Raw genomic sequence first — 21,930 nt, 5'->3', positions numbered from 1 at the left:
GACAGACAACAAATTACCTGTATTGGAATTCAAAAAGCCGGAGAGGAAAGGGCGGGGATCCCAGCAGGATTTAGAGACAGGCTAAATGTGGAAGGTGAAAGACGCGAGGAGCCAAAAGCAAGGCTAAAGTTTTGAGCAGCGGGACGAGGCAGGGCGGTGACGCTGTCCGTCGTGAGATTTGCTAGGCGCTCGCTATGTGCCAAGCGCTGTACGGAGCGCTGGGTTAGATAGAGCTAATCAAGTCCCATATGGGGCTCACGGTCTAAGAGAAATAGTTCGGGTTCGGGAGGGAGGGTGAGAAATTCTGTGAGCTCCGTAATGAGTCTCAGAACAGACCGATGATTCACGCGGAGATAAATCAATCTCGGGCGCAGGAGGAGAAGCAAGATGGTAAGGCCCCGAGGAGAAAATATTAGGAAAAAATCGAAGTGCGTTCCGTGTTAGGTTTTCGACATTCGGGTCCTCGTCGAGGCGCCGCTCCGAGTGCCCTACTCAAACTGAGACAGGTCACGTGGGGAACGACTAAAACGAAAGCACGCACCTATCGTGGGTCGTTTAGGTGTGAGTGAATCTCAGTTGAAAGGTTCAGGGAGGAAGTAGCATCTTTGAAAGAAATCCAAATTCTGGGGCAGTCAGAGTTAGAGACATAGTTGCTGATAGAAAACAAGGCCTACTTTAGTTTAGTCAGTGCATGTTTTATAAAAATCACCGTTTAACACATCCATCGTCCTCATCATCATCAATAGTATTTATTGAGCACTCATTTCGTGCGGAACACTGTTCTAAGTGCTCCAACTACAACAGAGCTGGCAGACACGTTCCGTGCCCGCCGTGAGCTTACGGTCGAGAGGGGGTGACAGGCATTAATCCAACGGAAAGAGCCCGGGCTTGGGAGTCAGAGGTCATGGGTTCGAATTCCGGCTCCGCGGCTTGCCGGCTGTGTGACTCTGGGCGAGTCACTTCACTTCTCTGGGCCTCGGTTCCCTCATCTGTAAAATGGGGATTAAAACTGTGACCCCCCACGTGGGACAACCTGATCACCTTGTATCCCCCGCAGCGCTTAGAACAGTGCTTGGCACAAAGTAAGCGCTTAACAAATACCACCGTTATTACTAAATACGTGATCTTGTAATATATAAATTTCTAGATACAGACGTAAGCGATTATCAAACGCCCAAAGGTTACAGAGCCAAGGGCATAGATGACACAGAGGGCTTGATCGGGGAAGGCTTCTCGGAGGAGGTGCGATCTTAATAGGGCTTTGAAAGTGGGGAGAATGGTGATCTGCCTATTTTGGGGGGACGGGGGAGATTTCCAGACCAGAGGAGGAAAGGGGCCGGGAGCGAGATAGACGAGATGGGGGCACGGCGACTGAGTAAACTGGCGCTAGAAGAGCGAAGTGCGCTGGCTGGACTGGAGTAGGCGATCACTGAGGTGAGGTCGGAGGGAGGCGAGCCGATCGAGTGCTTTAAAACCCACGGTAAGGAGTTTCTCTGGGGGGGCGGAGGCGGATAGGTAACGATTAGAAATTCTCGAGGAGTGGGGAAGCATGGACTGAACATTTCTGTAGAAAAATGATCCGGGCAGCAGAGTGAAGTCTGGGCTGGCGTGGGGCAAGACAGGAGGCAGGGAGACCGGTGAGGAAGCAGTTGCGCTAGTCGAGGCAGATCAGCGTGGTGGCCATTCGGGTGGAGGGAAAAGGGCGGATTTTAGACGTGTTATGACGGTAGATCCCTTCAGTGGGATGTGGGCATTACTTGAAAAAATTATTTGAATCCGATCAGCACCAACAGATGGGTTCAGAATGGGTAATGCCAAATCAGAAATAGCACTTTCTTCAGAATTCTATTTTGGATTTGAAAACAACCATGATTTAGATTTCCCCAGAAGGAAGCTCCGATCCTCCCTGTTACGGAACGGACCTCCCGTTGATGATCCTTGACCTCAGTCTATTCTGGTCGGAAGAAGAAGAAAGAGCGTGGCCTAGCGGAAAGCGCACGGGCCCGAGAGTCAGAGGGCCTGGCTTCTAATAGTTGCTTGCTGCGTGACTTCGGACAAGTCACTTAAGTTCTCTGTGCCTCAGTCGTCCCGTTCTCCCTCCGACTCCGGCTGTGCCCCCCTCTTGGGACTCTGTCCAACCTAATTAATTTGTCTCTACGCCAGCCCCAGAGCTTTGAACTGTGTTTGACACAGAGTGAGTGCTTGACAGATCATTTAAAAAGTTAAAAGAATTATTTCCTTAAATTACTAGTTGCAGAGATGTCCTTCGATTGGAAGATATTACTGGTATCTTACCGGGGCTAACCTTGATTCTATTTAACTTGATTCTATTTATTGCCATTGTTCTTGTCCGTCTCCCCCCGATTAGACCGTAAGCCCGTCGGAGGGCGGGGACCGTCTCTATCTGTTACCGATTTGTCCATTCCAAGCGCTTAGTACGGTGCTCTGCACTTAGTAAGCGCTCAATAAATACTACCGAATGAATGGTTCTGAAGAGACGAGTACTTCCGGATCAGACCGACTCTGTCTTCGTGCTTCTCGGAGTTCCTTTCAGAACCCCAGCTTCCCTGCCCAACGTTGGTGAATTGCCCTTAGCTTATCCATCCATCCCCCCAATCGATCAATCAATCAATCAAGTTTCCCCGAAGTCGGAAGCCTCGACCCGAGGCGTCTAAACGTGGCCACGGAGCTTGGGCCAAATAGAGCGTAATCTTAATTTTATCCGTCAAGCACATCCTCTGGACCAAACTCTGTGCTGAGCACTAGAGTAAGATTCAGGATAATCTGGTGGGACACAGTTCCTGTCCCGCTTGAGTCTAAGGGGGAGAGAGAATAGGGATTTAATCCTCATTGTACCGATGAGGAAATGGAGGCGTGGAGTCGTTAAGTGACTCACCCAAATTCCCACAGCAGGCAGCCTCTAGACTCTGAGCTCCTTGTGGACTACCAACTCTGTTACAGTGGGCTCTCCGACGTGCTCAGTGCAGCGTTTTGCACACACTGAGCGTTCGAGAAATACGATCGGCTGATTAAAGTGGCAAATCAGGATTAGAACCCAGGTCCTCCGGCTCCCAGGCGGTCGCTCTTTCCACTGTTCCTTCTCGTAAGTATCTCTTCATCGTTATCGTCATCGTCCCCCTCCTCGGTTTGTTTTTAGGACCGTACCGTCTTTGGGTGCGTAAGCAAAAGTAGACGCCACAGGTCTTGTTCTCAAGGAGCTGGCAACAGCATTTACTGTTACTCTCTCACTGTTACCGAAATGAGGGAACCGGTAGGCGTCTGCTGCGTGATCTTGGGCAAGTCACTTCTCTGGGCCTCGGTTCCCTCGACTGTAAAATGGGGATGGAGACTGTGGGCCCCACGTGGGACGGGGGCCGTGTCCAACTTGATTTGCTCGTAACCGCCCCGGCGCTGGGGACAGGGACTTTATCCAGCTGGATTTGCTTGTAACCACCCCAGCACTTAATACGGTGCCTGGCACAAAATAAGCTCTTAACAGATAGCGTCATTATTATTATCATTAGCACATGTCTAATGGTAGGCATGTGCTAATAATAATAACAATAATAACGATGCTAAGAGCGTACTGTGTGCCAGGCACACGTTTAACGGTAGGCATTCCCCTCTCCGGGTGGCATCCGGAGAGTTTCCAGTCCTCCACCGGTCTCGGCCACGGGAGGGAGAGTCAAGCGGAGGCCCGTCCCTCCCATTCCTAGCTCGGGCAGCGGCCAGCGAGAGGGAGGCCGTTATTTTGTTAATGAAATGTACATCACCTTGATTCTATTTATCCGCTATCGTTTTAATGAGATGTTCATCCCCTCGATTCTGTTTATCGCCATCGTTCTCGTCCGTCCGTCTCCCCCGATCAGACCGTGAGCCCGTCAGAGGGCAGGGACCGTCTCTATCCGTTAGCGATCTGTCCATTCCAAGTGCTTAGTACGGTGCCCTGCACGTAGTGAGCGCTCAATAAATACTATTGAATGAATGAATGAATGAATGAATGAATGAATGAGGCCGTCTGCTCCAAGTCAAAACTCCCCCGTGCCGGGCAGCAGCTGCGGCACGGGAGAGAGTCGAGGGCGGAGACTCGAGTTTACCGCACGGAAGGAGGCACTGGTAAGCCACTTCCGGATCTGTACCGAGAAAACTGTACGATCCACTCCCAGAACGGTTGTAGGTGGAGGTGGGACGTTCCGGGAGAGATGCGTCCGTGGAGCCGCTGTGGGTCGGAAATGACTCGGCAGCCTAAGACAAGACAACGGTAGGCGTAATGTCAGCCGGAAGATGTATAATTCCCAGGCCAGCGGCGGAGTCCGGCGTAGCTTGCTCGCCGCGCCCCGGTCCCGTCTGTCTCACCGCCGACCCCTTTCCCACATCCTCCCCCCAGCTTGGAGCTCCCTCGCCCTCCATATACGCCAGACCGCCGCTTTCTCCACCCTCAGGGCAGCATGGCCTAGTGGAGAGAGCGCAGGCCTGGGAGTCAGAAGGTCGTGGGTTCTAATCCCAGCTCCGCCACCTGTCTACCGTGTGACCTTAGGCAAGTGCCCTCGCTGCCCTGGGCCTCAGTGACCTCGTCTGCAAAAGGGGGATCGAGCCTGTGAGCCCCACGTGGGACGGGGACAGCGCCCAACCTGATTTGCTTGTACCCGCCCCACCCAGCGCTTAGTACAGTGCCTGGCACATAGTAAGCCCTTAACAGATAGCATAATTCTTATCATCATCATCTCCTCCAAGAGGCCTTCCCCTATTAAACCCTCTTTTCCCCGACTCCCTCTCCCTACCGCGTCGTCTGCGTAAGCGGATCGATACCATTTAGGCATTTGGTGTTCACCCCGCCCTCGGCCCCGCGGCGCCGATGGACATGCCTGTAAATCATTTATTTCTCTCAACGTCCGTCTCCCCCTCTAGACCGTAAGCTCGTTGCGGGCAGGGAGCGTGTCCGCCAACTCTGTTGCGACCGTCCTCTCCCGAGCGCCTAATGCAGCGCTTTGTGCACAGTAAGCACCACCGATCGAGGTGACGACGGCCCGACGTTTGCCTCTTTGGGCTCGCTCCGGCCCCCCGGAATCGAGAGAGGGAGAAGAGGGAGGATTGGCTTCGTATCGAATCGTGCGTGGTCATCAGCCGGCAGACTCGTTCTCCCCCGCCTCCCAACGGGCTCTCGTCCCTTAAACCTTCCCACGTTTCCCGCCCCGGTTCACTGCCCTTCTACCTTCGCTTCCTGCCCGTCCGTCGTTCCCACTCGTCGTCAAGAGGAAGGTCTGTCCATCTCCCTTTCTGCAGCCCCCTCCCCCACCCCGAGACTGGCCCCCGACCCCCATCGACAGAAGGGCGTTAGGAATCAAGCTCTCTGCCCGACCTCCAGATTCCCTGTGATCTCATCGGTGGTAAAATGTTTTCCATCGACGCGTCCCAGGGATGTGTGGAAAGGAGTGTGGATTTTCCATTCGGCTCCCCGCGCTAGGTCCCCGCCGGGGGGTCGCTCGGAGTCCTGACGGAGGATTCCTCATTGGAGCATCCCGTACGGTCCGTGTGTGGACGGGCCCCGAAAACACACCCACAGAAAGAGGAGCGGGCGTGGCCTAGCGGATAGAGCGTGGGCCTGGGAGTCAGAAGGACGTGGGTTCTAATCCCAGATCTGTCACCTGTCTGCCGGGTAACACCAGACAAATCAAATAACTGTCTTTGGGCCTCAGTTTCCTCATCTGTTAAATGGAGATAAAGACTGTGAGCCCCTTGGGGACGGGGCCGGTGTCCAACCTGGTCATCTTGTATCTACCCCGGGGTTTAGAACACCGTCTGACCCACGGCAGGCGTTTAATTCTGTTAATGAATTGTACATCGCCTTGATTCTATTTAGTTGCCATTGTTTTTACGAGATGTTCTTCCCCTCGACGCTGTTTAGTGCCATCGTTCTCGTCTGTCCGTCTCCCCCGATTAGACCGTGCGCCCGTCAAACGGCAGGGACCGTCTCTATCTGTTGCCGACTTGTTCATCCCAAGCGCTTAGTACAGTGCTCTGCACATAGTAAGCGCTCAATGAATACTATTGAATGAATGAATGAATGAAGTTTAGTAAATACCGTAAAAGAGGATTACAGAGTGCTGAACGAAAGATTCATTGCCGCACACCCCTTATTTCTGGTTCCTGTTAAGTGCTCACTCTGAACCAAGCACCGTACTGAGCACTGGGCTCAATACGAGATTCTTAGGTCGGACGCAGGCCCTGTCCCGTATGGGGCTCACGTTCTAAAGAGGAGGGAGTAGGACGGAATCCCCATTTTTCCAGATGAGGTACCGGGGCCCGGTGAAGTCAAGTGACTTGCCCCGGGACACCCAGGAGGCAAGGGGCCAAGTCCGCATGAGAACCCAGGTCCTCTGACCCCCAGCTCCGGGCTCTTTCCGCTAGGCCACGCTGCTCGCCCTGACCCTTTAACACAGCGTGTCGGTCTGCGCTTACACGCTTCCCCGGAGACTCCATCTGTCATTTGAGAGGAGCCACTAGTGTCCACCCCCCGATCGGAGAATCCAACAGGACGGGACCTAATAATGTTGGTATCTGTTAAGCGCTTACTATGTGCAGAGCACTGTTCTAAGCGCCGGGGTAGACGCGGGGGAATCGGGTCGTCCCCCGTGGGGCTCGCCGTCTTCATCCCCGTTTTCCAGATGAGGGAACGGAGGCCCAGAGAAGTGAAGTGACCCGCCCACAGTCACCCAGCTGACAAGTGGCAGAGCCGGGATTCGAACTCATGACCCCTGACTCCAAAGCCCGTGCTCTTTCCGCTGAGCCACGCTGCTTCTCGATGTGTTCTTCTTGAACCTCTTCGTGATGCGTTCATCCCGGACTCAACATTCCCTCATCCTTTTCCCACTGGCCTCCGTCGGATGTTCCCGTAGCCAACCCTTTCCCTGCCCCCGTCCTCAGCCCGTGCTGACTCCCGAGCGTGGAATGGGGGCTGGGGCGACAGGCCATCTTTAATATTCCCGAAGGTCCGGCACACCTGAAAGGGAGGGGCAGTGGTTTCCGAAGTAGAGAAGCAGGGTGGCTCAGTGGAAAGAGCCCGGGCTTGGAAGTCAGAGGTCAGGGGTTCGAATCCCGGCTCTGCCACCTGGCAGCTGTGTGACTGTGGGCGAGTCACTTCACTTCTCTGGCCTTCAGTTCCCTCATCTGCAAAATGGGGATTAACTGTGAGCCTCACGTGGAACAACCCGATCACCCTGTATCTACTCCAGCGCTCAGAACGGTGCTCTGCACGTAGTAAGCGCTTAACAGATACCAACATGATTATTAGTAGTAGCTATTATGTTATAGTCGCCCCCTCTTCAACGCCTCATTGAAGGCCCATCTCCTCCAGGAAGCCTTCCCTGACTAAACCCCCCTTTCCTCTTCTCCCACTCCCTTCCGCGTCACCCTGACTTCCATTTTTATTATTATTATTATTAACCCTCCTCCCATCCCGCCGCCTTTACGTACCTATCTATCATTTATTTCTATTCAGCTCTGCACACACTAAGCGTCCGTTAAGTGCCGTCGATCGACGGATTGATCGATTCTCTTCGACGCTTCGGAGAATCCGGGGACGTACTCTTCCCCAAGGTGCAGAATCGGGACATTTTGGACCGTGTAGGCGCGCCACAAGATTTAGCATCCGAACACTGAAATCAGCTGAACGGGTTCTAACTGCTCCTGCCGTAATGGAAGCTTGCCCTCTGGACTGTGGAACAGGGAACGTGTCTACCAACTCCCTTGTACTGTACGTTCCCAACTGGTCTGCACACGGTAAGCGTCCAATAAATAGCGATTAATATACTAGAGCAGGTACGACGAAAAATAGACAGACTCTACCCAGCCAACATTTATTGCCTGAATGGAAACTGGAAACTGCGGCGTGTTCGGATGTCTGGTTCTGTCTCGTAAGCTTGAGAGAGACAGGTCTGGGTAAGGAATATAACGAAAATGCCAGGACGGTGTTGTGAAACTAGAAGGAAAATGAGCGGAAAGCAACAGTTCGGAGATAAAAACATCTCACTTGAAAAAATGGTAAAAATTCCTTCGGAAGTTTTTCGATCGGGGGAGATATAGCGGAATTTATGACATTTCCGTCGGTGTCGGTCGAAGCGTACTACGCCTCGTATCCGCAGGAAGAGACAGTGTTGCATAAATAAATAAAGGGCTATTCCTCCATTGGGAATACAAAGGAAAATGATCTCATCCGGACAGCAGGTCTGTGCCACAACACCAAAACCGTACACATTCCTACTTTAGAGGCTCAAAATGGATGTTGGATTGAAACCTTGCAGATACGATTCAAAGCTAAATACCGTTTCTTCAAATTCAAACCAATCCCTTCGGCCGTTCCGTATTAGAAAGAAGATTAAATCGGAGTTTGCGTCGAATTTGTTCGGATTAGAAAAAAAAAATCCCCAGTCCCACCGTCATGAGCCTTTGATTTGGAAACGAAAAAGGAATGATTTGTCAATTAATTGGGGAAGTATTTTGCTCTTGGGGGTGATCCTTTTTTTTCCCTCAGTGTTATTTTAGGGCTGCCAATCCACAAACAAACCAGGCTGGGTTACAAGCGCCATGGCAACCTCAATTTAGAAAATCCGGGCAGGATCTCAAGTTCGTTAATATCGAGCTCCCGTGTAAGAGAGGGGAGCGAGGCAACCGAAAATCAAATTGAAATGCGGCTTCGAATCCAGCGAGATGAATACCGACCGAGGGACGACCATCTCGAGGGTCTTTCTCGGCACTTGCGTGTCTGTACGATCGACTGCGTAGTCAGTGATTTCTGCTCGTGCGTAAATGTTTTTATGCCCGTCTTCCCCATCAGATTGGAAGCTCTCGTTGAGCAGGAAATGTGTCTCGTGATTCCGTTGTATTTTCTCGAAGCCCTCCTTCATATAATGCACTCCAACCAGTGGACCCGCAGTGAATAAATCGAGATGCTCCTGCTATTTTTTTTTACGGTACTCGTTAAGCACCTAACACGTGCCGGGCACCCTGCTAAGCACTGGGATGGATACAGGTTAGACACAGTCCGTGTCCCACGTGGGGCTCACGGTCTTAGTCCCCGTTTTACAGATGAGCTGACCGGGGCCCAGAGGAGTCAGGTGACCTGCCCGAGGACACACAGCGGACAGTGGAGGAGCTGCGATTAGAACTCAGGTCCTTCTGACTCCCAGGCCCGTGCTCTGCCCGGTAGGCCATGGTGGTTCTTGCTCTAGTATTACTGGGCAGGGATTGTCTCCATCTGTTGCCGAATTGTCCATTCCAAGCGCTTGGTCCAGTGCTCTGTGGCTCAGTGGAAAGAGCACGGGCTTTGGAGTCGGGGGTCATGAGTTCGAATCCCAGCTCTGCCACTTGTCAGCTGTGTGACCGTGGGCGAGTCACTTCACTTCTCTGGGCCTCAGTTCCCTCATCTGTAAAATGGGGATCAAGACTGTGAGCCCCTATGTGGGACAACCCGATTCCCCTGTGTCTACCCCAGCGCTTAGAACAGTGCTCGGCACATAGTAAGCGCTTAACAAATACCAACATTATTATTATCATTATCATGCTCTGCACGTAGTAAGCGCTCAATAAATACTACTGAATGACTGAATTATCCCTGCTAATAATGTTGGTATTTGTGAAGCGCTTACTATGTGCAGAGCACTGTTCTAAGCGCTGGGTCATACAGAGTAATCAGGTTGTCCCACGTGAGGCTCCCAGTTAATCCCCATTTTACAGATGAGGTCACTGAGGCACCGAGAAGTGAAGTGACTGGCCCACAGTCACACAGCTGCCAAGTGGCGGAGCCGGGATTCGAACCCATGACCTCTGACTCCCAAGCCCGGGCTCTTCCCGCTGAGCCACGCCGCTTCTCAGTATTGCCGCCACCCATAACAATAACCTCCGGTGCTCCGAACTGAAAAGGACTTTCGTATTAAGTGCAATTTCCCATTTCACCCGCCCTCCCGATCTCCCACTGCTTCAGAACATTCAGTTCGTTCCGTCGGACTGCTTTGTTTCCGTCGAATAACTGTTCCGCGGGGTCGCCGGGTTGCCTTGGCCACGGTCACTTCCGACGAATTAGTCGCCCGTCGCCCCGTGGTGGAACCTCTGACGCAGATTAATGAGTCATTAGTGAGGCCAAACGGGGAAGAATACAAAGGGTCCCCAGATTTACGATCCGATCGGAAGCTCCCTGAGAGCAGGGATGACGTCTTCCAATTAGAGATCATAATAATGATAATGTTGGTATCCGTTAAGCGGGTACTATGTGCGGAGCACCGTTCTAAGCGCCGGGGGAGATACAGGGTCATCGGGCCGTCCCACGTGAGGTTCACAGTTAATCCCCGTTTTCCAGATGAGGTCACTGAGGCACAGAGGAGTCGAGCGACTCGCCCACAGTCACACAACTGACAAGTGGCGGAGCCGGGAGGCGAACCCATGACCTCTGCCTCCGAAGCCCGGGCTCCTTCCACTGAGCCACGCTACGTTGGACTTTCCCAAGCTCCGCACGTAGGAAGCGCTCAGTAAATAGCATCGATGGATCCATCGATCTCCAGGCGAAGCACTGTAAATTGTCACCGATTTTCTCTAGGTACAGTGTTAATGAGCGGGGGGTTCCGAATCGAGATCGGCGGTCCTGTGTTTACTCAAATAATCCAGCCCTGTGCCCTCGGTTATGAGGGAGTGACAGAGCTACGTCGGTGCGTGTATCGAATCGGAAAGGTTCCACAATGCGGTAACCGCATCAGGAGGAAAAAGAAATCTCTCTCTGGGATCCGCAGTGAGAGAGATGAGACGGAGGCACGGCGGATAGGTCGGTGTTAGAGGAGGGGAGGTTTCTGTTTATCGTTCTGTCGTTGCTAAGAGAAGCAGCGTGGCTCAGTGGAAGGAGCCCGGGCTTGGGAGTCCGGAGTCAGGAGTTCGAATCCCGGCTCTGCCACTGGTCCGCTGTGTGACCGTGGGCGAGTCACTTCACTTCTCTGGGCCTCGGTTCCCTCATCTGGAAAAGGAGATTATGACAGTGAGCCTCCCGTGGGACGACCCGATGACCCTGTATCTCCCCCAGCGCTTAGAACGGTGCTCTGCCCATGGTAAGCGCTTAACAGATACCAACATTATTATTACTCTCCCAAGCGCTCAGTAAACACAGTAAACGCTCGATAAATACGATCGAATGAAGGTAAGAGGAGCAAAATATGCCGGCGAGGTTGTGGAGGGAGATTTAGCTCAGTGTATGTGATTGATTGATTGATTTTGCCACCCTCTTTTCACCAACCTCTTGACACTGTTAGTCCCTGAATCTGTTTACTGTTTTATTATTGTACTCTCCCAAAGCATTTAGCACAGTGCTCTGCGAACCGTAAGCGCTCAGTAAATTCGATTGAATGAATCGAACGAACATCCGCCCGAGGCTTGGCAGGCCGGTCCAGTTGAGTCTCAGATTTTGGTCTCCGCTCTCTCCCCCTCCCCTCCCCGGAATAGTCTGGATGCTTCAGTTCATTCATTCAGTGGTATTTCGTCTTTGTCGAGCGCTTATTGTGCGCAGAGCATCGTACTAAGCGCTTGGGCAAGTACAGAGTTCAGGTTTCAGTCGCTGCCATCTGGGTCACGTGATTTGACCCCGCCGGCCATAAAAAGATCAAAAGGTTTGAAACCGAGACTAGGCTGGGGGTAGAGCGTGGGCATGGGAGTCGGAAGACGTGGGTTCTAATTCCAGGCCAGCCACTTTCATTAATTCATTCGATCGTATTTATTGAGCGCTCACTGTGCGCACAGCACTGGCCAAGCGCTTGAGCGTTTTGTGCGCCTTTATCCTCAGAAACCCCTCTTTCGCTAATTTGTTTCATGGTATTCGTTACGTGCTTATCAAGGGCCGGGCGATACACTAAGCACTGGGTTGTCTACCCAGGCCAATCAGGCCGGACGCAGTCCGTGTCTCACATGGGGCTCACGGTCTTCACCCTCGTTTTCCAGATGAGGGACCCGAGGTAGGGAGAAGTTAAGCGATTTGCCCGAGGTCACCCAGCAGACGAGTGGCGGAGCTGGGATTCGAACCCAGGTCCTTCTAAATAAACATAACGTAATACTGTGACAGAGAACAGAAACGGATGCAGTCTGCTTTTGCCGAAATGAAGCCGACTGAGACCGTAGGAAATGGCTACGTGTGTTTTTCTGCGTCCAGAGAAACAGCCGGGGAATAAATGAAATCATTTATAAAAGTCCCGTGGAATGAGAAGCCACTACTTCTGGGTAGCCAGAGGTCGATTTTAAAAATCCATTTCTTTCCAAATGCCAGGCGGTTTCCCACTCAGAGGAAGAAAAGAAGGCTGATTCTCTGCATTGTTAGTTGAGTTATATCAGGAAATAATGTCCTCCTTTGCTAAATTCACATAATCGAATGTCATCCTCCCCTTTATAACGGGCTCATCCGTGCTCACCGGGAGGAAGGAAGGAAGGAAGGACGGCGTTGGTTTTCTTAGCGTAGTTGGCACCGTGGCCGTTCGGAGGACTTGCGTGCCAGGCTTTCTTTGTAAAACCGAAGATTTGCCCAGTGGCCTCAGTGGCCCGTCGGCTCCAGGATTTAACTTATTGTCATTATTCCCTATTTCTCGCCGTTCAATCTCTCAACCTCTGCTCTGACTTACGGAAGCTCAAGGTGACGTTTGCTTAGCTTTCCGCTTGACGTTTCCATCTCTTCTTCCCGTCTGATGAGGAAAAACAGTCGTCGTTCTCTCTCTCTCTCTCTCGGCGACCTGAACAGTCTGTTTATTTTTATAGAGTGGATCCTAGATTTCGTCGCTCCTCCCGTTGTAGTTTTGTGCTTAGGGATAATTGGTGCTGGAGACGGAGAGTGCTTGTTTTGGAAAACGCTCCCCCGTCTCATTGAGATCCAGTAACCGTCACATACTTTGGCACGTCTGCACCGCGTATAACGTACGCTCACTTTATCTAAAGTGTTTCAAGATGATTCTCATTACCAAATTCTCAAAAAAGCTTCATTTGATTTATTCAGACGGAAACGTGAACTCTTCCCCCTGAAGGCGATTCGCCTTATTTCTCTAGGTAATGGTCGTTTTTCTCACTCCCCAAATTACCTTGCTTAATGTGAGAAAAGATGATTTTCTTACGCCAGTATGAGTCTCCTTAAGGACAGGTGGATTCAGTAAATCGGGGCAGCTCGTATCTCTCGCCCTTGTGGCATTTCTTCTTCGGAAGCAGCGTGGGCAGCGGGAAGCAGTGTAGCCTAGCGGATGCGGGACAGGCTTGGGAGTCAGAAGGAGCTGGATTCTAATTCCAGCTCTGCCTCTGGTCTGCCGTGTGAGCTGGGGCAAGTCACTTCACTTCTCTGTACCTCAGTCGCCTCGCAGATGACACATCTCCTCCAGGAGGGCTTCCCGGACTAAGCCCCCCTTTCCTCTTCTCCCACTCCCTTCTGCGTCGCCCCGACTTGCTCCCTTCGTTCATCCCCCCTCCCGGACACCGCGTACGTCCGTACCTGTCATCTACTTATTTCTATTCGTGTCCGTCTCCCCCCCCCCCCCCCCAGACTGTAAGCTCATTGTGGGCGGGGAACGTGTCTGGTTTTTGTTATATTGTACTCTCCCAGCACTTAGTACAGTGCTCTGCCCACAGTAAGTGCTCAATAAATACGACTGACTGCATGAATGAATAGATGCAGTCTATTAAGAAGCAGCATGGCTCAGTGGAAGGGGCCCGGGCTTTGGAGTCAGAGGTCATGAGTTCGAATCCCGGCTCTGCCGCTCGTCAGCTGTGTGACTGTGGGCAGGTCACTTCACTTCTCTGGGCCTCAGTGACCTCATCTGGAAAATGGGGATGAAGACTGAGAGCCCCACGTGGGACAACCCGATTCCCCTGCGTCTACCCCAGCGCTCGGAACGGCGCTCGGCACATAGTAAGCGCTTGACAAATACCGACATTATTATTATCATTTTATTACGCAGTCCCTGTCCCGCATAGGCATCGCAGTCTTAATCCCCATTTTACAGCTAAGGAGACCGAGGCACAGAGAAGTTAAGTGACTCGCCCGGTCACGCACCACCCTTAGAAGCGCTTAGAAGAGTGCTTGACACATAGTAGGCGCTGAACAGATCCCGTCATTATGAAGCGATGGAGCCGGGCTGACAGCCCGGGTCCTCCTGACTCCCGAGCCCCCGTTCTATCCGCTAGGCCACGCCGCCTCTTTCGGTCGTCCTCTTGCTCAGTGGAGTGGAAATCCTGATCGCTACCTGCAAACCAGGAGCCCTCCTCTCTCCCCCTCCGGACCGTCAGCTCGCTGTGGGCCGGGAATGTGGCCGTTCTTTTGTTCTGTCGGACTCTCCCGAGCGCTCAGTATAGGGCTCGGCACCCTGTAAGCGCTCGATAGATACAACTGACTCTCTACCAGTGTTGCCTCCCTGTTCTCCTGGCCCCCACTCTAATCAACATCAGACGCCCCACCTTTTTTAGCGACGGAAGTCCGTGCTGGACGGGATCCCCTGGCCACCGGATGAGGCTGACGGTGTGTGTAATTACAGCCCCGTTACCAAACCAGATGGTTTGGGCGAATTTATATGTCGGGCCCGGAATCAGATCCAGCCTCCTCCCGGAGTAGGAGCCAAGCGAGTACCGATAAGGATTCGGACTGGACTCTGAAAAAAAAAAAAACGGCTCAGCCTACAGAAAGTCGCTTCTCCCAGCCCGGCTCGGCTGCCTCTGCCTACATAAAACTGCCCTGCATCCCTCCCCTTTTTCTTCCTTTTCCCGGACTGGGGCTTGAGATTGCGGGACGTGGCGGGGCGGCACAGCCGGTGGGTTCTTTAGGAAATCTGGGCCTGCTCCGTGCCTCAGTTACCTCCTCTATAAAATGGGGATTCATAATAATAGTAATAATGTTAGTATTTGTTAAGCGCTTACTATGTGCAGAGCACTGTTCTAAGCACTGGGGTAGATACAGGGTCATCGGGTTGTCCCCCGTGAGGCTCCCAGGCTTCATCCCCGTTTGACAGATGAGGTGACTGAGGCACGGAGAAGTGAAGTGACTCTCGCCCACAGTCACACAGCTGACAAGGGGCAGAGCCGGAATTCGAACCCATGACCCCGACTCCCAAGCCCGGGCTCTTTCCACCGAGCCACGCTACTTCTCTATGACTGTGAGCCCTAAGCGAGGCAGGGACAGTGTCCAGCCCTATTGGCTTGTATCCACCCCAGTGCTCAGTACAGTGCTGGCACATAATAAGCACTTAATAATAATGTTGGTGTTTGTTAAGCGCTTACTATGTGCCGAGCACCGTTCTGAGCGCTGGGGGAGATACAGGGTCATCAGGTTGTCCCTCGTGAGGCTCACAGTTAATCCCCATTTTACAGATGAGGTCACTGAGGCACAGAGAAGTGAAGTGACTCGCCCACGGTCACACGGCTGACCAGTGGCAGAGCTGGGAGTCGAACCCATGACCTCTGAGTCCGAAGCCCAGGCTCTTTCCACTGAGCCACGCTGCTTCCCCAAGCACTTAACAGATACCGTTATTTTTTTCTTAAATCCTCATCTGGAAAGTAGATACAAGCACCGGGGTAGATACAAGTTAATCGGGTTGGGCCAAGTCCCTGTCCCACGTGGGGCTCACACTCTTAATCCACCTTTTACAGTTGAGGGAACTGAGGCCCAGATAAGTGACTCGCCTAAGGTCACAGAGCAGACATGTGGCAGAGCCAGGATTAGAACCCAGGCCCTTGAGACTCCCAGGCTCGTGCTCTATCCACTAGGCCACGCTCCATTCCTGTTTCTGTTCTCCTCTGTCCCCCACATCTTAGTGGGGCTCCTCTCCGGACCAGCTAAGCCCCAAGATGCCAGCCCTGTGGGGGCTGTGGAGACAAGAAGAGAAGCAGCGTGGCTCGGTGGAAAGAGTCAGAGGTCATGGGTTCGAATCCAGGCCCCGCCACTTGTCAGCCGTGTGCCTGTGGGCGGGTCACTTCACTTCTCTGGGCCTCAGTCACCTCATCTGTAAAAATGGAGATTAACTGTGAGCCTCACGTGGGACAACCTGATGACCCTGTATCTCCCCCAGCGCTTGGAGCAGCGCTCTGCACATAGTAAGCGCTTAACAAATACCAACATCATCATCATCATTATTATCATTACAGAGCCACCCGTCGGCCCCCGAGGACCGAGACACCTCCTTCTAGGGGGTGATCAAGAGCGCTGAAGAGAGCATGGGCTTGCCGCTCGGGTCCCTTCCTTAGAATCGGCAGATAGCGCTTCCCGATTCGTACGTTCAAATCTTAATTCATCTCCAAGAGAGACTGTCTGAGAGATTCAGCCACCTCCCTTCGCTCTCTTCGTGTCTCTCCACGCCTCACCTCTGAGATCAGAGGACACGGCTTGCCCACACAGACACCCACGAGTCGGTGATGGCCTTTTCCAGGATTAGCATCCTTTCTGCTGCCGGTAGATTTGGTCTTTTATAAAATAGAAGGCAGAGTACGCTAATTTAGTCATCCAACCCACATACAGACCTCAGATACATCTGTTACCATGGCAGCACCAATTCCACCTCTTTTTTCTTCCTAAGGCTCTAAGGGAGAGGGAAGGAGAGAGATGTGAACCATAACCGTAAGAGAAGCAGCATGGCCTAGTGGATAGGCAAGGGCCCGGGAGTCAGAAGGACCCACGTTCTTATCTCTCGCTTTGCCATTTGTCTGTTGCGTGACCTTGGGCAAGTCACTTTACTTCTCTGGACCCCAGCTACCTCACCCGTAAAATGGAAATTAAAAACGTGAGACGTGGACTATGTCCGACTTAATTAGCTTGTTTTTACTCCAGCACTCGGTCCCACGCCTGGCACGTAATAAGCGCTTAAGACCGTTAAAAGAACCGATCTTTAACCATCTCCACTCAACCTTAATAAGGCATTCCTAAAAGGTACCGTGCAAATTTTTCTCCCCTCAGAGGTCTGAGCATGAAGCAGCTTAACGTGAATTTTGTAGGATGAAAGAGAAAAGAGAAGATGAATGACTTTTCCCAGAACGAAACGTTGGGCCATTTGAAATCTCACAAGATTTCACGTCCAATCGCTAACTGAATCCCTTCGCATCCCGCCGAGAGGGAGGAAGACGACGCGGGGAGGGAGGGAGGGAGGGAAAGAAGGATGAAGGGAGCGAGAGGAGGAAGGAAGAGAAAGATGGAGGGAGGTAAAGAAACCCCAGTTTTGGGCCTCTTTCCTGAGGCAGAATCTCTTCCCACAGAGGCTTTGAATTCCCTGGGGATCTGTTCAGTGAAGATCCAGCTCAGTTCCCACAGTCCACCCACCGGGGAGCTGATGCTGCTGTTTTTCACGGTATCTGTTAAGCGCTTCCTATGGGTCCGGCGCTGTTCTACGCACTACAGGTTAATCAGATTGACTAGCGTCCCTGTCCCGCATGGGGCTCACCATCTAAATAGGAAGAACAACAGGTAATGAATCTCCATTTTACAGTTGGGGAAACCGAGGCTTGGAGGAGTGAAGTGACCTGCCCAAAGTCACAGAGCAAGCATTAGATTAGAACCCAGTGTGTCCCCGACTCCCAGACCCATGCTTTTTCCAGTAGGTCCTGCTGCTTTCAGGCACCATCGGCCGAGACGGGCAGCTTGACCAAAAGGTGGCGGGTATTTTTCGAGAAACAACTGTCCCTAATGAAATCCGATCCGTGAGCCGGGAACGGGGCGGGGCCGCTTTGATTCTAGGACTTTGTAATTGAGCAGAGACGGAGAGACCGAAAGCTGTTGCGGTTAAGCGGATCGTATGTTTCCGTTGGCTGGGCGTCTCACTGATGGCTGTAGACTGTAAGCCCGGTGTGGGCAGGGTTCGTCTCTCTTCGTTGCCGAATTGTACTTTCCAAGCGCTTGGTACAGTGCCCTGCACACAGTAAGCGCTCAATAAATACGATTGAGTGAATGAATGATTGACGTCTCAGTTGGGGAAGGCGTCTCGGAGGAGATGGGCTTTTAATAAGGCTTTGAAGGTGGGGAGAGTGGTGGTCTGTTGGATTCGAAGGGCGTTCCGGGCCCGGGGCAGGTCGTGGACGAAAGGTTGCCGGAGAGATCGACGAGATTGAGGTGCAGGGAGTAGGTTGGCGTTACTTTTGATAATACTGATTATAAAGGTTATGATTAGGGTTCTAAGAATACTCCTGATCCTCTCTGAAACATCGATCCGCTTTGGAAAACAGACGGTACCCTCCCCACGATCTGAAGAGCAAACCGGAGGCGATCAAGAAATCCGCGAGCCGTGGGAAATTGGAAAATCATATTCAAAAGACCGAACCCACCCAGGCCTCGAGAAATTCACCGGAGAGAGCCGGAGAGAAAAAGCCAGCAACGGCATTAGATCCGATGCCGTAGACGAAATCATTGAATCGAGATACGGAGGCGATCTCTGTTGAAGTCCAAATTTTTCATTTAATTAAGGTCACCCGGAGCCGCTATTCCGACCAGGCTTCGTTTTCAAAAAATCGCGTTTGAGAGAAAGGCAGACGTTGCCACGGAAACGGGTTCGTTTCTTAGCGGAAGCTCTGCTGAGGTGAGGCGAGGGGGAGTCGGAAGATCTAATTGTTTATTGAGTGGACAGAATTCCTGTCACAACTGGTGATCTGAGCCGAAATCTGTTTCAGAGACAGAATGGGGAAGTGCTTGACCAAAGCCATTATGCAGAGTAGCACTCTGAGGACCCTAAAAGATTCTTTCTTATAATAATAATAATTGCGGTATTTGTTTAGCGCTTACTCTGTGCCAGGCACCGTACTAAGCGCTGGGGTAGTTACATGGTAATCAGGTTAAACACAGTCCTTGTCCCACATTCATTCGATGATATTCAATAATATTTATTCATTCATTCATTCAATAGTATTTATTGAGCGCTTACTATGCGCAGAGCACCGTACTAAGCGCTCGGAATGGACAAATCGGTAACGGATAGGGACGGTCCCCGCCCACTGACGGGCTTACGGTCTAATCGGGGGAGACGGACAGACGAGAACAAGAGCAATAAATAGAATCAAGGGGATGGACGTGTCATTAAGGCAATAGCAATAAATAGAAATCAAGGTGATGTACATCTCTTTAATAAAATAAATAGAGTAATAAAAATATATACATTTAAGCGGACGAGCACAGTGCTGAGGGGAGGGGAAGAGAGAGGGGCCCCCAGCGGCAAGGCCTCTTCGGACCAGGCTCTGTGGAGGGGATCGGCCTCTTCACCCCCCAGCTCCCTCCGACTCACTATTGAGCGCTTACTATGTGCAGAGCACTGTACTAAGCGCTGGGAATGTACAGTTCGGCGACAGGCAGAGACGATCCCTGCCCAGTGACGGGCCCGCGTGTGGCTCCCAGTCTTAATCCCCATTATACAGATGAGGTAACTGAGGCCCAGAGAAGCGAAGGGACTTATCCAAGGCCGCACGGCGGACGAGCGTGCTGGGATTAGAGCCCGATGCCTTCCGACGCCCGGGTCTGTGCCCTACCCACTGGGCCGTGCTGCTTTTTACAGATGACGGTGACTCCCTCTCCCTTCTGCGTCGCCTGTGCCTTTGAATCTGTCCCCTTTAATCACCTGACGAGCACCCCACGCTCAGTCTATATCCATACCCGTAGTTCATTTATTTCTATTAATGTCCCTGTGCCCCTCTAGACTGTAAGCTCACTGTGGGCAGGGAAAGCGTTTGCGGACTCCGTGGTTCTGTCCCCGGCGCTCCGTACGCAGTAAGTGCTCGCTAAATAGCACCGACTGATCGAGCGATTGATTTGGCGTTGAAAGGAATCGGTCCAAAGCACAAGGTCCGGGTTGGGAGCGAGCAGAGAGCCGTCCAGGGCACGGCTACGGGCTAGTGGGCCCTCCACGGTCAACCGAATGGACTTGGCTCTTATCTCCAAGTCCCCAGCCGTCCCCTGGGGGGGCAGATTCCTCCTCTGTGAAAAGGCAGGGAGGAGCGCGTTTGCGCTGTGCCTTCTCCCGTTGCGGCCCTGGTAACGGCAGTGGATAGAGAGGAGCCGCGTGGCCCAGTGGTTAGAGCGCGGGCCTAGCACTCAGACCCCGGCTCTAACTCCCGCTCCGCCGCTCGTCTCCCGGGCCACCTCGAGCAAGTCGCTTCGCTTCCCTGGGCCTCAGTTACCTCATCTGTAAAATGGGGATTGAGACCCAGAGCCCCATATGGGACAGGGACCGGGTCCGACCCGATTGGCTCGTGTCGGCCGCTCTGCCTTTTGGCCCCGGCCGAGGCGTCCGGCTCTCCGTGCCTCGACTGCCTCATCCGTAAAAGGGGGGTTAAGACGGCGAGCCCGACGTGGGACGGGGATCGGGTCCGGCCGGGTTAGTTTGCGTTTACCTCAGCGCTCGGTACAGTGCCAGTCCCAGAGGAGGCGTTAATAAATACCGTAATTATTACGATTCATTATGTTACAGAATGCGTTCTATAACACGTTCATACGTTCGTCTACAATATACGCCTGATAAATATCATTACGTATTAATTCCACCTCCCCCTCTAGACCGTAAGCTCGTTACGGGCAGGGTGCGTGTCTGCTTATTCTCTCCGACTCTTCCGAGCGCTCGGCACGGTGCTCTGCCCATAACAGAGAAGCAGCGTGGCTCAACGGAAAGAGCACGGGCTTGGGAGTCCGAGGTCGTGGGTTCTAATGCCGGCTCCGCCGCCTGTCAGCTGTGTGACTTCGGGCAAGTCGCTTCACTTCTCTGTGCCTCAGTCCCCTCATCTGCAAAATGGGGATTAAGACTGTGAGCCCCCACGTGGGACAACCTGATGACCTTGTATCCTCCCCAGCGCTTAGAACGGTGCTTGGCGCCTAGTAAGCGCTTAACGAATACCAATATTATTACTATTATAAGCGCTCATTAAATACGATGGCTCGATCAGTACAGATTCTGTTAGGCTGTTCAAATGGTGGACATCTCCAGATATAACGCTTCTTAGGAGAACATTTCCCAACTGAAAAAGGTCGCTTCTTAAATCTGCCGAAGAGGTTGTGCAAGGCAGGTGGCGGTGGACCTCGTATTTCTCACGCGTGAACCGATTTTGACTCCTTTTGCTTTCTCTATTTGCAGGAAGACCTGGCTTACTAAAGTCGGAAGTCCCAGCTCTCACATTGCCCGAACCGACTTTTCTAACGAGAAGACCATCTCGAAACTCGATTTCTCCAGTTTTAGCATCAGATACTAACAGAGAAACCGCCTGCCGCTTAAAATGCTTAATAAAGCTCCGTGACTTGTCTTAATCCATAGCCTGGAATGGCAGCGCTTTTCGGTGTCTCCTGCGTTTAAGAGGAAGGCATCAGCCATTCATTATAAGGCGCCAGAAAAACCTGAGAATGTAAGTCGTGGGAGCCGTCGAGCTAGAAGTGTTATCGGATGTTATTAAAATTATTTAACTCCACTAGGCTTTAAGAAGGTACAGATTTAGAAGAGCTAAGGCAAAAAATACGCCCGTAATGTACGGCGGACGAATCTTCTAATCTGTGCCCGTATATTTCAGTCGAATGTGTACCGTAATACGCGTGTGGTTTCACTGACCATGAGCCGTTAACTATTTAATAATAACAGCTGGTGGCATCGTGTACCCAATTAAATTCTGAAATGCTTGACTCTCGTAATCACTTCGGACGTCAGAGGGTCTGAAAATGGAAAATGAATGTCATGTGATGCTCAGAAGGCATTCGTCATGGCTGCTTTTATTTTTTAGAAACGCAGTCTCTCCTGAGAGTGATTCTCAGGCATGGGATGACCAGGGACTTCAGCCGGGAAGGATTCTGGGGAACGTTAGTTTTGGGACACTTCCGTGAAGTTATGCGATGCCCCCGGAGTCGGCGAAAGGAAATAATGTGGCCACTTGAGATCGGTCAATCGACCGATCAACGGATCAGTGGTGTTTATTGAGCGCTTACTACGTGCAGAG

General features: G+C 52.1%; 1 protein-coding gene across 3 annotated transcripts in view; it reads left to right on the top strand.

Moving 5' to 3' along the window:
- Window positions 1-21,617, top strand: part of ACYP2 (acylphosphatase 2) — a 63,811-nt gene extending 42,194 nt beyond the window's left edge. For 2 of the 3 annotated variants that reach the window (XM_029072144.2, XM_029072146.2), the window contains 2 exons: window positions 18,437-18,548; window positions 21,084-21,617. In XM_029072144.2, the coding sequence (XP_028927977.1) occupies window positions 18,437-18,548; window positions 21,084-21,101 (130 nt within the window). In that variant the 3' untranslated portion in view covers window positions 21,102-21,617. The remainder of the gene's footprint in view (window positions 1-18,436; window positions 18,549-21,083) is intronic. The other variant, XM_001506516.5, reaches the window with a different exon arrangement.
- The last annotated feature ends 313 nt before the right edge of the window (window positions 21,618-21,930 follow it).

This window comes from Ornithorhynchus anatinus, chromosome 9, assembly GCF_004115215.2.
Source record: "Ornithorhynchus anatinus isolate Pmale09 chromosome 9, mOrnAna1.pri.v4, whole genome shotgun sequence".
In the NCBI taxonomy this organism is placed as follows: Eukaryota; Metazoa; Chordata; class Mammalia; order Monotremata; family Ornithorhynchidae; genus Ornithorhynchus; species Ornithorhynchus anatinus.
The sequence above is the reverse complement of the archived record's forward strand: the minus strand, read 5'-3'. Positions and strand labels throughout refer to the sequence as shown.